The sequence below is a fragment of the Heteronotia binoei genome, chromosome 20, assembly GCF_032191835.1.
Source record: "Heteronotia binoei isolate CCM8104 ecotype False Entrance Well chromosome 20, APGP_CSIRO_Hbin_v1, whole genome shotgun sequence".
In the NCBI taxonomy this organism is placed as follows: domain Eukaryota; kingdom Metazoa; phylum Chordata; class Lepidosauria; order Squamata; family Gekkonidae; genus Heteronotia; species Heteronotia binoei.
In genome coordinates this window covers 13,567,050-13,583,935 of record NC_083242.1, presented here as the reverse complement: position 1 = coordinate 13,583,935, position 16,886 = coordinate 13,567,050, and the positions used below count along the sequence as shown (strand labels likewise).

The window sequence follows — 16,886 nt, the reverse complement described above, 5'->3', positions numbered from 1 at the left end:
GGTTTGGGGGCAGGAAGAAGAAGATATTGGATTTATATCCTGCCCTCCACTCTGAAGAGTCTCAGAGCGGCTCACAGTCTCCTTTACCTTCCTCCCCCACAACAGACACCCTGTGAGGTGGGTGGGGCTGAGAGGGCTCTCACAGCAGCTGCCCTTTCAAGGACAACTCCTACAAGAGTTGACCCAAGGCCATTCCAGCAGCTGCAAGTGGAGGAGTGGGGAATCAAACCCAGTTCTCCCAGGTAAGAGTCCGCACACTTAACCACTACACCAAACTTGCTCTCCAAACTGGAAGGAGGAGGAGGAGAAGGAGAAAGAGAAGAAGACGATCGTCAATTTATATCCCTCCCTTCTATCTGAATGAGAGTCTCAGAGCGGCTCACAATCTTCTTTATCTTCTTCCCCCACAACAGACACCCTGTGAGGTGGGTAGGGCTGAGAGCTCTCCCAGAAGTTGCCCTTTCAAGGACAGCTCCATGAGAGCTATGGCTGACCCAAGGCCATTCCAGCAGCTGCAAGTGGAGGAGTGGGGAATCAAACCCAGTTCTCCCAGATAAGAGTCTGCACACTTCACCACTACACTAAACTGGCTTTCTTTAAGGAAGAATGTAACAGTATTTACTCAAAGAAAACAGGGACATCTTACATTCACAGACAAAATGAGTTCAGTATAGTAAATTGAATAAAACAAAAGTTTATCCAATGTATTGTATGATTGATAAGGCCGGACAAAATGAAAATGTATTATGAGAAAATGGTAAAATGTTTCAAGTAGCCTGTGGTTTCCTACACTACCATGTCATACTTTTCTCCCCCTCTTTATACTTTTAAATCAAGGATTGTCCTTAACATCTGTAAAACTTCCCTCTGCATTGTGTTCTTATAATTTTATTTTTCTCTCTCTTGCCCTCACCCCTTTTCTTTATTCTGTATCCCACACGGCTTTTTTGTAGAAAAAGCCCAACAGGAACTAATTTGCATATTAGGCCACATCTTCCGTCATCACCATTGTTTCACACAGGGCTTTTTTTGTGGGAAAAGCCTAGCAGGGGCTCATTTGCATATTAGGCCACACCCCCTGATGCCAAGCCAGCTGGAACTGCGTTCATGTGCGTTCCTGCTCAAAAAAGCCGAGTGTGTGTGTATAATTTTTTTTTAGAAGTTTATTCAATAACAAATAAACTTTTTGGTCTTAAAAGTGCCACTGGACTCAGACTTTGTTCTGCTTCAGACCAACACAGCTGCCCGCCTGGATCTCTATTCCAGATAAGTTACAAGTTCGGTCATTTATTTATATTTTGTGTACAACGTTTTTAAAAGAGGCTGCCTCACATTCCAGGGCCATCCTCCTTTTGAGTAAATCCGGTAGTCTCGTGACTGGAACCCACCTGCAGTCTGACGGCTACCAGTTTACCAGCTGTAAAAGAAAGCCAAGCCGGGTCATGCAAGCTTCCCCTCCAAAACAAACTCGGCAGTTTCCCTGAGACTCCAGAGTGCCGGCTCTAACCGAGCCACGCCTGATGTGTCTTCTTTATGGACCTATAAAAATCAATTCCAAGAGCAACTAAGGGCAGCACTATATAGTTTCCCATGTGTTACTTTCCACATGGGAAAACACACACCATTAATGTATGGGATAGTTCTGTTTTTACCATCTCGAGATCTCCCCGGCTGATGCATATCAGAAGCAACAAACATGCACACACAGGTCAGTTTCGCTGCTATGAAATGCAATTCCGCTGATCTTTTAGAATCACTGAGCTGGAAAGGGCCATAAAGGCCATCAAGTCCAACCCCCTGCTCAATGGACTGAAATTAAATCAAAAGAGTTTCCAGCTCAACATTAGGAAGAACTTCCTGACCGTTAGAACAATTCCTCAGTGGAACAAGCTTCCTCGGGAGGTGATGGGTTCTCCTTCCTTGGAGGTTTTTCAACAGAGCCTAGATGGCCATCTGACAGCAATGAAGATCCTGTGAATTTAGGGAGAAGTGTTTGTGAGTTTCCTGCATTGTGCAGGAGGTTGGACTAGATGACCCTGGAGGTCCCTTCCAACTCTATGATTCTATTATTCTGATTCTAATGCAGGATCGGCCTAGAACAGGGGTGGCCAAACTATGGCTCAGGAGCCACTTGTGACTCTTCCACACACATTGTGTGGCTCTCAAAGTCCCCACCACCCCACTGGCCAGCTTAGAGAAGACATCTGTCTCTTTAAATCACACCTCCAAGCCAAGCCAGATAGCAGCTTGGAGAATTCAGTTAAAGTTGCTTTCTTTCCACCTCTCCCTCCTCATCTATTTTCCTGCCTGCCTGCCTGTCCTCAAACATCTGATGTTCATGTCTTGCAGCCAGGGCCAGCCTGATGCCCTGGGGCACCCTAGGCAGACTTGCTGCCTGGCGCCCCCCCCCAAGCGCCTCCCGCGGCTCCTTCCCTGCCGCTCCGCGCCCCCTCCCTCCCTTCCCCACATGTCAATTGCGATGCTGGAACCGGCTCTAATGCTGCGTTCCGGTAATCTAAAGCCCCCCCTCTGCCAGCAATGACTCACTCGGCGGGTAAAAACAAACTGCGGGGCTTTGCTTGCACTCTGTCTGGCGGACCGGCATCCTGAACAGGCGTCCTTGCTGTCGTTGACTCCTCCCCTTCCCACTTCTTGGATGGGTTTTACACACCGAGTGAGTCATCGCCGGTGGCGGGGGGAGGGGGGGCTTTAGATCGCCGGAACGTGACGTTAGAGCTGGTTCCGGCATTGCGATTGACATGTGGGGAAGGGGAGGAGGAGGAGGAGGTGCAGCGGGGGGGGGAGGCATGGTGCAGAGGCTAAGGGAAGGGAGGGGCAGTGGCAGGCGGGGAGGCAGGCAAACTAGGTGCTTGCTTGGGGCACCAGGAGGAGGTGGGGAGCCGAATTTTCCGCCCCCAACCTCCCAGCGCCCTAGGCAACTGCCTACTTTGCCTAGTGCGAGAACCGGCCCTGCTTGCAGCTCTCAGACATCTGATGTTTATTCTATGTGGTTCTTATGATAAGCAAGTTTGGTCACCCCTGGTCTAGAGCATCCTTGACCAGTATTTGTCCAGCCACTATTTGAAGACTACTAGTAAGGGAGAGTTCACCACCTCCCTAGGCACCTGAACCTATTGTAAAGCACTGTAAAACACACACACACACTTTCCCCCCTAATATCCAGCCAGTAGCTTCCCACTTGTAATTTAAACCCAAATTTGCCTAGCTGAGTAGGCATGCAGAACACCATAGCGGGGCTGGGAAGTGGGTACGAGGGGGCAAAACCGGGGCAGGGATTGGAAATCACTCCAGAGGCCACCTCAAGCCCTCCGATTTCCAAGGCAGAACCACACCAGCACCCAGGGCCCAGAGCAACCAAGTTTGGGCTGGCAGAAGACAACCGTGCAAGACCTTCAACTGCTCAGCAAGACCATTTTCACTCCACGATTAAAGCTCATTTACTCACTTCCTTGGCTAATCTCCAGTTAAATACATACGTGAGATGATGCCCACGCTGCCAACCCTAGCCAAGTACATCCAGATTGTCTTACCGAATCAGTTTATACCAAGGGTGGTCAAACGTGCTTAACGCAAGAGCCACACAGAATAAACATCAGGTGTTTGAGAGCTGCAAGACATGAACGTCAGATGCTTCAGAACCGCAAGATGGGGAGGGAGGCAAACAGATGGGGAGGGAGGGAGAGGTGGAAAGAAAGCAACTTTAACTTTAAATGCATTCTCCAAGCTTCTGGGTGGCTTGGCTTGGAGAAGTGATCTAAAGACACAAATACCTTCTCCAAGCCAGCTACGGGGCGACTTCAAGAGCAGCACAATACGTGTGAAAGAGCCACATGTGGCTTCCGACCCACAGTTTGGCCACCCCTGATTTATACAGTCCAGCATTCTGTTTCCAGAGGTACATCTCCTCAAGACATCAAGTAAGAAAAGTGGGATATAGATTTTTTTTTTTTAAATAAAAAGGCACGGCCCTCAGATATACTGCCCCGAACATGGAAGCTTCACTTAGCTACTGTGGCTAACAGCAGTTGACGGAGCCAGCCTTTGCAAACCTCTCTGTGTGAAAAGCTCCTGGGAGCAGAACTGTACCAAAAACTCGAATCTGGATCAGCCGTCGATCTCCTTTCAACCTGCAGCTCCGTATTGCTGGGGAATAAATACATAGACGCTCCAGTAAAATGCTTTGCTATTGTGGATTAATACCACATGCTAAAATCTATGTTTTCCTCAGTTCTGGAAGAGGGGATAAATGAGACACAGGAGAACCCTTAGCTATTCTAGCTGCCAGCGCTAGAGGTAAAGGCAGCCCTCTGTGCAAGCACCGAGTCGTTACCAACCCATGGGGTGATGTCACATCACAATGTTTTCACAGCAGACTTTTTGTCATAGGGTGGTTTGCCATTGCCTTCCCTGGACATCTACACTTTACCCTCAGCAAGCTGGGTGCTCCTTTTACCAACCTCAGAAGGATGGAAGGCTGAGTCAACCGGGTTTGATTCCCCACTCCTCCACATGCACCTGCTGGAATGGCCTTGGGTCAGCCATAGCTCTTGCAGGAGTTGTCCTTGAAAGGGCAGCTGCTATGAGAGCCCTCTCAGCCCCACCCACCTCACAGGGTGTCTGTTGTGGGGAAGGAAGATAGAGGATATTGTGAGCCACTCTGAAATTCAGAGTGGAGGGCAGGATATAAATCCAATGTCATCTTCTTCTAGTGCTAAAGGTACCAGGGAGTTCAGGATCAGTGAATTGGACGTGATCTTTATAATGCCATGAGCTTTCCGCTCTCTGCCCCTTCCACAGCAGAGCGGGATCTCATCAGTACCTAAATACAACCCATCTCAAAACTGTTCGCCTTCCTCCAAACCAGCCCTCCTGTCTTCATGCGTTCCCATCGCTAATTTTCCTGCACGCTGGTTCAAACACTCATCTGTTGAATTTCAGACTGGCGTCCAAGTCTCAGCACTGCTGTCCCAAGGAGGAAAGACATTTTGCCAGTCCATCTCTGGGCCCTTCCTAAACCGCTTCATCTGACAGGTAGAGAGCAGATCAGCTGGTCCGCAGAGGGTGGTGACAGCAATGCAAAAAGACCCCTGGTTTATTGCTCTTGAGCAGAGAAGGCGAAGTCTAGTCCAAAAGACAGAAGGAGAGGGCACGGAGGGCCCCAAAGGTGCCTTATTAACAGGCACATTACTTGTAAGAATGGAAGAAGAAGAAGATATTGGCTTTATATCCCGCCTTATACTCTGAATCTCAGAGCGGCTTATAATCTTACAAAGTGGAGAATCAAACCCTGTTCTCCCAGATGAGAGTCCGCACACTTAACCACTACCCCAAACTGGTAGCCGGCTCAAGGTTGACTCAGCCTTCCCCTACGCACAACAAACACCCTTCCCTTCCCCCACACAGACACTCTGTGAGGTGGGTGGGGCTGAGAGAGGTCTCACAACAGCTGCCCTTTCAAGGACAACTCCTACAAGAACTACGGCTGACCCAAGGCCATTCCAGCAGCTGCAGGTGGAGGAGTGGGGAATCAAACCCGGTTCTCCCAAATAAGAGTCTGCGCACTTCACCACTACACCAAACTGGCTCTCTGGAAGCATTCATGTCACGAGGACTAGCTCACCTGCATGTATTTTAATCCACAAACACTGGGGGCTACCATCATTCCTAATATGCATCCAAAGGGCAAGGGGACGAAGGAGGAGGATATTGGTTTTATACCCTGCCCTTCACTACCCGAAGGAGTCTCAGAGCGGCTTACAATCTCTTTTCCCTTCCCCTCCCCACAACATTGTTAAGTAGGTTGGGCTGAGAGAGCTCTGAGAGAACTGCTCTTGAGCAGAACAGCTCTGAGAGAATTATGACTGACCCAAGGCCATTCCAGCAGGTGCATGTGGAGGCGTGGGGAATCAAACTCGGTTCTCCCAGGTAAGAGTCCACGTACTTAACCACTACACCAAACTGGCTCAGTGAGACAACCTGAAGGAGGCAGTAGATTTTGCTGTCGTGCTCAATATGAGTCCAGCGGCACCTTTAAGACCAACACATTTTTATTCAAGGTATGAGCTTTCATGTGCACAAAGACTTCCTCGCATGCAATGAAATTTACCAGTCCTTACATACAGGCAAAGGGTGGGCAGTAAATTAGGATGCAACATAATAAAGATATTTTATCAGATTCAGGATAAGAACAATAAGCTGAGTCTACATGGTCACTATTTGTTTAGATTTATTCCGGGAAGGCGGGGGGGCTGGGCACAGAGAAGCAAATATTCTTGTTTGGTCTTGACATCTGTTAAAACATCTTCATATTGTTAACTGGTATCCATAAACTAAGCTTGCTATTCCTGAATCTGAAAAATATCTTCATTATATCGCAGGCTAAATTATTGCCAACCTCCGCCTTATATGTATGGACAAGCGAATTCCATTCCAGCGTATCCGAGGAAACGTGCATGCACACGAAAGCTCATACACTGAATAAAACTTTGTCTTAAGATTCAAACTTTGTTCTGCTAATTCAGACCAACGCCTGAATCTATGCCAGGGGTGGTTGAACTTGCTTAACGTAAGAGCCACACAGAACAACCATCAGATGTTTGAGAGTCGTAAGACATGAACATTGATGTTTGAAAGCCTCAGGAAGGAAGGAAGGAAGGAAGGGAGGGAGGGAGGGGAAGGCGGGAGATGTGGAAAGAAAGCAACTTTAACTTTAAAAGTACTCTTCAAGCTGCTGGCCAGCTTGGCTTGGAGAAGTGATTTAAAGAGATGGATGCCTTCTCTAAGCCAGCTGATGCAGCAGTGGGGGCTTCAAGAGCCAAACAGTATGTGTGAAAGAGCCGCATGTGGTTCCCAAGCTGCAGTTTGGCCACCCCTGGTCTATACTCCATAGGCTTTCAATGGGCAATTGTATTCTCTTTTCCCCATCATTGGGGAAAGGGGGATTTGGATTCTCTTCTTCCAAAACTTCCGCCTGGAGACTGGCAGCAAAAGCAACAGGAAGGTCTCTGCTAGGAGGCTAATCTTAAGGAGAGGAAGGGAGGTGTAAAAATAGCCCTCTGGGGTAGAGGGCAGGCAAGCGAGGGCCAGGCTTTTCACTTGCAAAGCAATATTGACTTAGGCACCTGGGGAAACAACCGCATTCTGACCTTCAGCAAAGACACAGGCGCAACAGTTTGATTAGTGGGAGAAAGAACATTCAGTAATGTTCGCACACCCCAGACCAGAAGCCCACACCATCTCTTCCAACATCTAGACTAGGGGTGTCAATCAGGCCTCTGAGGCCGAAGAGCTCCTATCAGGCCCCTGAGCAAGTGGCTGCCAACTGCTTCCTTCTCCCTATATCTTGCTTCCTTCTGCATAATAGTTTGCTTTGCCAGGCTCTCTCAATTGCACAGCAGAGCTACTGAGCCAAGCCTCTCTTCCTTCTATTGGCTGAGCTCCTCCCTCTCCTGGTCCCCTGGGGAGGGAGAGAAAGAGCCAGAGCTTCCTTTGCCCAGTTCCCTGGATCCCATGGGAAAAATACAAAGAAAGCACCTTTCAGACCAGCAAGCGCTAACATTTTAAGCATGTTTTAAGTTTTTTTTAATTTATATATTTAATGGTGTTTGTGTCCTTTATAAAGTTTATATCTCTGCTACCTAATCTTAAATAGGTACACATATAGCCCGGCCCAACAAGGTCTCATTTATGTCAGATCCAGCCCTCATAACACATGAGTTTGACACACCTGAAAATGTGGTTTCTCCCACCATCCCAAAACGGACACCTCTTAATCTGCACAATTTTTATATATGTATATTTGTATATTTATACCTCATCTCTCTCCAGTGAGGAGCCAGACAGGCTGGCTAGATCTTTTCCCCTCCTCCATTTTATCTTCCCTGTAGCTTAGGCAAGAGAGGGGCTGGCCCCAGGTCACCTGGGGAGTTTCCACAGCAGAGAGAGGATTTGAACCCGAGCCTGCCAGATTCTAGTCCAGGGTAGCCACACTTGCTTAACATAAGAAGAGAAGAGATCAGATTTATACACGCCCTTCACTACCCAAAGAAGTCTCAGAGCAACTTACAATCTCCTTTCCCTTCCCCTCCCCTCTCCACAACAGACACCCTCTGAGGTAGGTGGGGCTGAGAGAGCTCTGACAGAAACTCTTGAGAAGAACAGCTCTATGAGAACTTGTGGCTGACTCAAGGTCACATCAGCAGGTACATATGGAGAGGAGTGGGGAATCAAACCCGGTTTTCCCAGATAAGAGCCCATGCACTTAACCACTACACCAAACTAGCTCTCAGTGGCTGCCACTGGTGTTGGACAGTTCTTAGCAGCCACATAGAATAACCATCAGATGTTTGAGAGCAGGCAGGCAGGCAGACAGTAAGGAAGGCAGGCAGGGGAGGAGGGAGATAGAGGTAGAAAGAAAGCAACTTTAACTTTAAATGCATTCTCCAAGCTGCTGGTTGGTTTGGCTTGGAGAAGCGATTTAAAGAGATAGATGCCTTCTCCAAGCCAGCCAATGGGGGGGGGGGCTTTGAGAACCACACAATATGTGTGAAAGAACCACATGTGGCTCCCAAGCTGCAATTTGGCCACCGCCATTCTAGACCAACATTAACTACTACACCCCACAAGCTCCCACCCAAGTTCTTCTTCATGAACATATGAATCAGGCTACTTCAACAGGCTGACAGCTTGCCAGAAGAGAGACATGAAGTCACCAAAGGACATTCCAGCAAACTTCAAATTTTCGCCCTGGCCTTCACCCTTGCAAGCCACAAATAAGGTGGATAGAATCCTTACAGGTGCTAGAAAGGGCTGCACCACAAGCAAGGCGATACCATCTTTAAAAGCACCCTATAAGAACAAAGTTCCCGCAAGAAGAAAACTAGCCCATCAAGATTCTATCTTATTTAGGGGGTTTTGGGGGGAGGAGCAGGGGGTAACACTGATGCTCATCTTAGGGGCTGCCAGTGGTGTTAAGATCGTAGAGGCCTGCTCCTTCCCACTCAAAGCTGAAGGAAGGTGCCCTGACCTGGATAGCCCAGGAAAGCCCGATCTTGGAAGGCTGACCATGGCATGTATTTGGATAGGTGACCTCCAAGGAATACCAGGGGTGAGAGGCAGGGGCAGGCTGTATCAAGCTACTTCTCTTTAATGTCCTCCATGCCCAGTAGGGGTCGCCGGAAGTCACCATGAAGATAAGAGAGAAGAGAAGAGATTGTATTTATACCCTGCCCTTCACTACCCAAAGGAGTCTCAGAGCGGCTTAACAACCTCCTTTCCCTCCCTCTCCCCACAACAGACACCCTGTGAGGTAGGTGGGGCTGAGAGAGCTCTGACAGAAACTGTTCTTGAGAGGAACAGCTCTGCGAGAACTGACTCAAGGTCACACTAGCAGCCACGTGTGGAGGAGGAGTGGGGAATCAAACCCGGTTCTCCCAGACAGGAGTCCCGGTATGTAACTTCTACACCGAACTGACTCTCAGGCAAGCACACACACACAAAAATACAAAAAATATTCCCAAAAAAGTTGGAGGAAGGTTGCAGGCTGGGCTGGGGCTGACAAGAGTTAGGTGGCAGTGACGTTGCCATCGAGTCCCAGCCAACTGATGGTGACCCTGTAGGGTTTTCAAGGTGAAATGAACAAAGGTGGCTTGCTGCTGCCTGCTTCTGTGTAGTGGCCCCTGCCTGCCTTTCTGCAGTGGCCCTGGCCTTCCTTGGCAGTCTCCCATCTGGATCCTAACTGGGGCCAACCCTGCTTAGCTTCTGCAATCAGGCTAGCCTAGGCCAGCCAGGCCAGGGGTACAAGCCTTGCCGGTTTTTGGTGGAATCGTTTCACTTCTCTGTTCCCATGGCCTCACTGCAGGGGTGGCCAAACTGCGGCTCAGGAGTCCCACGTGGGTCTTTCACACATATTGTGTGGCTCTCAAAGCCCCCAGTGTCCTGTCAGCCGGCTTGGAAAAGGCATTTCTCTCTTTAAATCGCTTCTCCAAGCCAAGAAAGCCAGCAGCTTGGAGAATGCATTTAAAGTTAAAAGCTGCTTTCTTTCCACCTCTCCTTCCCTCCTCCTGCCCCCCCCATCTATTCGCCTTCCTTCCTTCCCTCCCTCCAGCTCTCAAAGATCTGACGTTCATGTTTTGCAGCTCTCAAGCATCTGACGTTTATTCTATGTGGCTCATATGTTAAGCAAGTTTGGCCACCCCTGCCTTGCTGCACTGTGAACGATGCCGTGCACCTTCCTGCTGCCTAAAAACCGATTATGTAAAACTTCCACCTCCTCGCACGATGTTTCAACTGTAGCTGTGTCTCTAATGCCCCTACACCACAACCGCTTATGTGGAGAAGCCATCTGGCCCCAGGGTTAGATCACGTGGCTCTAGAGCAGGGGTGGCCAACAGTAGCTCTCCAGACGTTTTTTGCCTACAACTCCCATCAGCCCCAGCCAGCATGGCCAATGGCTGGGGCTGATGGGAGTTGTAGGCAAAAAACATCTGGAGAGCTACCGTTGGCCACCCCTGCTCTAGAGTCATCATCACAGCACTAATAACTTGAACTCAAGTCCCTCAAAACCAGGTCCAGCATTCTCATCCCACATCACGCTGCCTCGGTCAGGGCACCCTCAACTCACACCAAAAGACAGACAAGGTTCAAACCACGAGCGAAGGGGGGGGCACGCATTTGTTTCCAACTGGGGATGCTGTCGAATTCTGCAGCCCCACTGTTTTGACCGGGACAGCCCCCCCCCCTCCAAATTCCATTTCTCTTCTCCATTGCACAAATCACAGCCCTACAAGTTGGACAAACAGGAAGAACGGCCAGGAAGCCACCTTCTACTGAATCAAACCCTTGGTCCATCGAGGACGGTTTTGTCTACTCAGACTGGCAGCGGCTCTCCAGGATTCCAGGTAAAGATCGCTCACGTCCTTTTTCACTGGAGATGCCGGGGATTGATCCTGTGACCTTCTGCATGCAAAGCAGAGGCTCTTCCTCTGATCGATGGACCTCACAAGCACACTTGAACAGAAGAACATAAGAGAAGCCATGTTGGATCAGGCCAGTGGCCCATCCAGTCCAACACTCTGTGTCACACAGTGACCAAAAAATCCCAAGTGCCATCAGGAGGTCCACCGGTGGGGCCAGGACACTAGAAGACCTCCCACTGTGACCCCCCAAGCACCAAGAATACAGAACATCACTGCCCCAGAGAGAAAGTTCCAACAATACACTGCGGCTAATAGCCACTGGTAGACCTCTGCTTCATATGCTTATCCAATCCCCTCTTGAAGCTGTCTATGCTTGTAGCCGCCACCACCTCCTGTGGCAGTGAATTTCACATGTTAATCACCCTTTGGGTGAAGAAGTACTTCCTTTTATCAGTTCTAACTGAATCAAACTATTGGTCCATCAACGTCAGTAATTGTCTACACTAAATGGCAGAACCTCTCCACGGTTTTCTGTGGGTCTTTCGCATCGCCTATTGCCAGATCTGTTTAGCTGGAGACCCTGGCACGATCTACATGCCAAGCAGAAGCTCTACCAGTAATCCGTGGCTCCTCCCCAAATTCTTCTCTTGCAGCGTTTCTCCCCCCTCCCTTCAGGTCACACAGCGTTATATCTTTGCATCAACTGCATATCAGGCATCAAGGGCATAAAAAACAGTGAAGAACACGCACGGAGGGAAAAGGCTCACAAACAGGAATGTATGCAAACAAGCAGATGCACACACACACAAAAGAAGCAGAAGAGGGAGTCTTTGCGTCTCCCTACCTCAAAGGTGACAAAGTCATCGAATTCGTCGGGACAGGCGGACGGCGACTCCTCCTCCTCCGGCATGTAGCCCATGGTGCACAGCTGGCTGTCGGGGTCCGCTGCAAGAAAAGAGGAAGAGGAGAAGAACACAGCTGCGTTACAGGAGAGGAAGGCCTTCCGGATCATTTGTGCATTGGAGCTAGTCTCCTCTGGTAACCCCCAAGCAAGGTAATGGAAAGCGAGTCGTCGAGAAGCATAAGGGGAGGGGAGGATGGGAAAGAGTTCTGCCTGCTCCAAAAAGGCTTCCCACCGATTCTCTCTCCCTTGAATGGATCTGCAGCTCTGCCTGGCCTCCTTCCAGGAAGCCTCTGCCGGGGACGGAGAACCCTGCCGCATCCCTGCGTCAGAAGGGAACTGGAGCACTCCACACGCTCCTGACATCCAGAAAAACTACCCGGCTCAGAGGGCATACCCACGACAGCAACACTCAGGAAGACCTGAGGCTTACGTACCCCTAAAGGCTCCATTCAGATGTCACGCTTTGCACAGTTGACAGGCGTGAACTGTGATCAGCCTGCTGTCCTCATGCTTCCTCCCTCTCCCAAAGCACCAAGCACAAATGAAAAGCATCCCGGTTCTGGTGTAGCCGGATTCGCTGCAATGCCCAAATGCAAGGAACCTGGGCGGCTGTCACTGCTGCATATAATCAGGGTCTAAACGGAACTGAAAGCAACCCCAAGCTGTCTGGGGCGGCTGGACGAGCCACTTTCTCTTACTAGCATTTCTACCATCCCACTCCACCAGCAAAATCTTGCTATGAAATTTTAAAAGAAACATTATTATTTTTTTAAATGTAAGTTTATTTTAAAAATTCCAAGTTATACAGAACTTTGTTGGATGAAGTAGTACCAAATAGATTAATCCCACATATAACAAAATTCTACTATGCATAAAGTACTATGGCATATATAATATTGGAGAACATCTTATTTAGCATCTAAGATAACGTCCAGTTCGCCAATCAATCAATCAATAAATAAATATCCTATTAAGGATGAATTAACTGACAATTGGGCTAGAATTTTTGACTCCTAAGCTAAGAGTATTATTGTTGACCAGTGCTATTAACTACCCCCCTCCCAGTGTTGCCTCTAAGCTGAGTTAGTGTGAGATAGCTCACAGATTTTTAGCCTCCAACTCACAGATTTTTCTTTTAGTTCAGGAAGGATGACCCCAGTGCATACTAACGTATGCAACTTTCATGCCAGTAGCTCACAAATGTAGAATTTTTGCTCACAAGACTCTGCAGTTTAGAGGGAACATTGCCCCACACACACATCTAGGGTTGCCAGGTCTTACCTGGCTGCAGGTGGGAGATGTTTTCACACATGCACAGTGTGCCTGGCACAATGACATCACCTGAAAGTGACATCATCGTGCCAGGTACGTTGTACAGGGGACACTCTAGTGTTTGGGTAAAAATTCAATGGCACCATAGAGTTTTATACCCAAATGCTAGGGTGTCCCCAGCACAATGTGCCGCGTGCAATGACATCACTTCCAGGTGATGTCATCGTGCCGGGCACATCAGGCAGCAATGGAGCTCTTTGGAGGGCAGGGGTGGGGGAATGGTAACACTATCGACACCTAATAGCCAGCAACAGGCACCACTGAAAAAATGGGGAAAGTCATTTGGATTTTTGCAAGCAAGCTCCATCTCAAAGAATTTGCTAAAGCGTTTCTGTTCCCCCTGCCTGTCAAATTTATTTATGGGCTGCCCACTGCTATTTTCCCCTCACTTGAGCAACAAATCTCTTCAATAGTCAATTGGGTTTCCGCACCAAGGAGAGACAGGGGATAATTCCAGGAAAGCCAATTTTGCTCTTTTCACTCATGTCATTTTCCCCCGGCAGAGGGGAAAACCCATCCTATCAGGATCGGCTCTCTACGGGTGAAGCCTAGCACATGGCAGTCTGACAAATGGGGCGTCTTCTCACCAGGATGCATGACTGCCAACAGCTCTCTCGTAAGCGATGCTGAAAACAAGCTCTAATTCAGTAGCACAGCACTGCAAGCTCTGCTGCAAAAATGCATTCATTTAAACACACAAGCGGGACTCTGGCAGGCAATTTAAAGCTGCTGATCTTACGTCTCACCGCTAAGTGCCTTTTGCTCTGGGTTCTTTAGGCCAGGGGTCCCCAACCCCCGGTCTGTGGACCAGTACCGGTCCCTGGTCTGTTAGCAACCGGGCCGTGAGTTGTAGAATTATTTCATTATATATTACAATGCAGTAATAATAATAAGACATTGGATTTATATCCTGCCCTCCACTCCAATCTCTCACAATCTCTTTTATTTTCCTCCCCCACAACAGACACCCTGTGCTCTGCAAGAGAGCTATGGCTGACCCAAGGCCATTCCAGCAGCTGCAAGTGGAAGAGTGGGGAATCAACCCCAGTTCTCTCAGATAAGAGGCCTCACACTTAACCACCACACCAAAATAAAGTGCACAATTGTATCATCCCAAAGCCATCATCGTTCCCCCCTCCCTGGTCTGTAGAAAAATTGTCTTCCACAAAACCGGTCCCTGGTGCCAAAAAGGTTGGGGACCACTGCTTTAGACAGATGTGAAATCCTGACTGAGAACAGCAGAGTTCAAAAAGCAGTGGGCGAATGAGCCTCAGGTACATCCCCCACCCCACCCCTTTGCAGGCAAACCCGAGACCAAACTCAAGTTTGTACTTTCCCCCTACAAACAAGGAAGACGACGACGACTGCAGATTTATATCCCGCCCTTCTCTCTGAATCAGAGACTCAGAGCCACTTACAGTCTCCTATATCTTCTCCCCCCACAGCAGACACCCTGTGAGGTGGGTGGGGCTGAGAGGGCTCTCCCAGCAGCTGCCCTTTCAAGGACAACCTCTGCCAGAGCTATGACTGACCCAAGGCCATTCCAGCAGCTGCAAGTGGAAGAGTGGGGAATCAAACCCGGTTCTCCCAGATAAGAGTCTGCACACTTCACCACTACACCAAACACCATGCTGTGATTTTTTTTTCTGGCTTTAGGGCAAACGCAGCAATTCAGGTGCAGCAATGAGCCGCATGACTGGGTGCAAAAATTAGCATTCTTCATTCAAATGCTCTGCACAAGAGGAGGCCGGTGGGAGCCCCGTCAGTTTACAGCTCACTTCTGGCACTCCTGTAGGGTTTACAAGCAATGTTCCCCCTAAGCCGTGGAGTCTTGCGAGCAAAAATTCCACTTTGTGAGCTACTGGCATTAAAAGTTGTGAGCTGCTGCATCAATTCATTTGCCCTGGAGCCATTTTTCCTTAGCTCAGACAAAAATCTGTGGGTTGGAGACCAAAAATCTGTGAGCTAGCTCACGCTACCTCAGAGGAACACTGTTTATGAGGCAAGAAAGGAACAGAGGTGGCTTGCCATTGCCTGCCTCAGTGCCATGACCCTGGTATTCTCTGGGAGCCTGCCATACAAGTACTAACCAGGGCTGACCCTGCTTAGCTTCCAAGATTTGATGAGATCGGGCTAGCCTGGGCTACCCACGTCAGGGTACCCATGCCAGCCCACGATACGATGGGGTAACACTAACAGTCATTGTTTCCCTTTCCCTTTTTTCTCAGGCATTAAGAAGCATGTATGGGGGCAGTCCGAGCTCTCTGCTCACGACCTGAGTTTGATCCCGGCGGAAGCTGGGTTCAGATAGCCAACTCACGGTTGACTCAGCCTTCCATCCTTCTGAGGTCAGTAAAATGAGTCCCCAGCTTGCTGGGGGGAAAGTGTAGATGACTGGGGAAGGCAATGGCAAACCACACTGTAAAAAGTCTGCCATGAAAACGTCGTGATGCAACATCACCCCAGAGTCGGAAACGACCGGGGCTTGCACAGGGGACTACCTTTACTTTTATGGGGGTGAGGGGAGGAAGTCCACCTGTTCTATTTAGTATTAGGTGGTACAGATTCCCAGGAAGAGCCAGATAGAGGCTTGCTGATATCCGCTCCATCCTGGGAATCAAACAAGCATTGCATTCTTTTGAAGCTTAAAGCAGTTTATTCAAACTTTACTGGATCAGCACAAGCGCTTTTTGCTCTAAGGAGTTGGAAAGTGTTGTTACTCGTCACATCAAGAAGAAAAAGGTACATAATAGGCACTCGACTGAGTAGAAGCTATTAATCGTATTTCTCCTGTGCCTTTGAGAAGTGTACGATTGTGAATTATTATATACACGGCTCCTTAAACAGACAATACAGTCGATTAGTTATTCATATTCACGACTTTTTGCTTATGCTTGTGTCTTTTAAAAAGCGGGCTGGGCAAAGGTTTAACGAGACGCCTTGCTCTGGTACGACAATCAAATCAGATTTGCCCTCCCTATACAAGTCAGACTCTCTTTAAAAAGTCGGAAGAGAAGACGAATTGCAGATTTATACCCCGCCCTTCTCTCTGAATCAGAGACTCAGAGCAGCTTACAATCTCATTTAGCTTCTCCCCCCACAACAGACACCCTGTGAGGTGGGTGGGGCTGGAGAGGGCTCTCACAGCAGCTGCCCTTCCAAGGACATCCTCTGCCAGAGCGATGGCTAACCCAAGGCCATTCCAGCAGCTGCAAGTGGAGCAGCGGGGAATCAAACCCAGTTCTCCCAGATAAGAGTCCAGGCACTTAACCACTATACCAAACTGGCATTCCTTGTTACTGCAGCCCTTGATAACTTTTCAGTGGCAAAACAACTGTGCAAATGTAAGCTAACGTATGCAGGCCTACTTCTTCAGATGAGGGGAGTATGCCTGCAGACGAAAGCTTACGTTCCGAATAAAACTTTGTTGGTCTTAAAGGTGCAACCTGACTCCTACTTTGTTTTAAAGAAGACGACTTGCTTTAAAACTGACATTTGCAGGACTTACAGCAAAACACGAGTTTTTCTTCCAGCTAAGATATGGATAATTCTCATTCATATAATGTAATATAGGTTATTTCGTTCATTAACTGCTACACAGTTTGTCTTGTTTTGTATCCAACCCTGAGACAGCAGCACACCCCAAAACTCAAGTGCCACAACCCTTGGCCTTGCCCAAAAGGCGGCTCCATTCACCAGCACGGATGCCCTGC

General features: G+C 48.8%; 1 protein-coding gene across 4 annotated transcripts in view; it reads right to left on the bottom strand.

Moving 5' to 3' along the window:
* Window positions 1–16,886, bottom strand: part of RAB11FIP3 (RAB11 family interacting protein 3) — a 148,188-nt gene that overhangs the window by 57,974 nt on the left and 73,328 nt on the right. For all 4 annotated transcript variants that reach the window (XM_060260824.1, XM_060260825.1, XM_060260823.1 and 1 more), the window contains exon 3: window positions 11,782–11,882. In XM_060260824.1, the coding sequence (XP_060116807.1) occupies window positions 11,782–11,882 (101 nt within the window). The remainder of the gene's footprint in view (window positions 1–11,781; window positions 11,883–16,886) is intronic.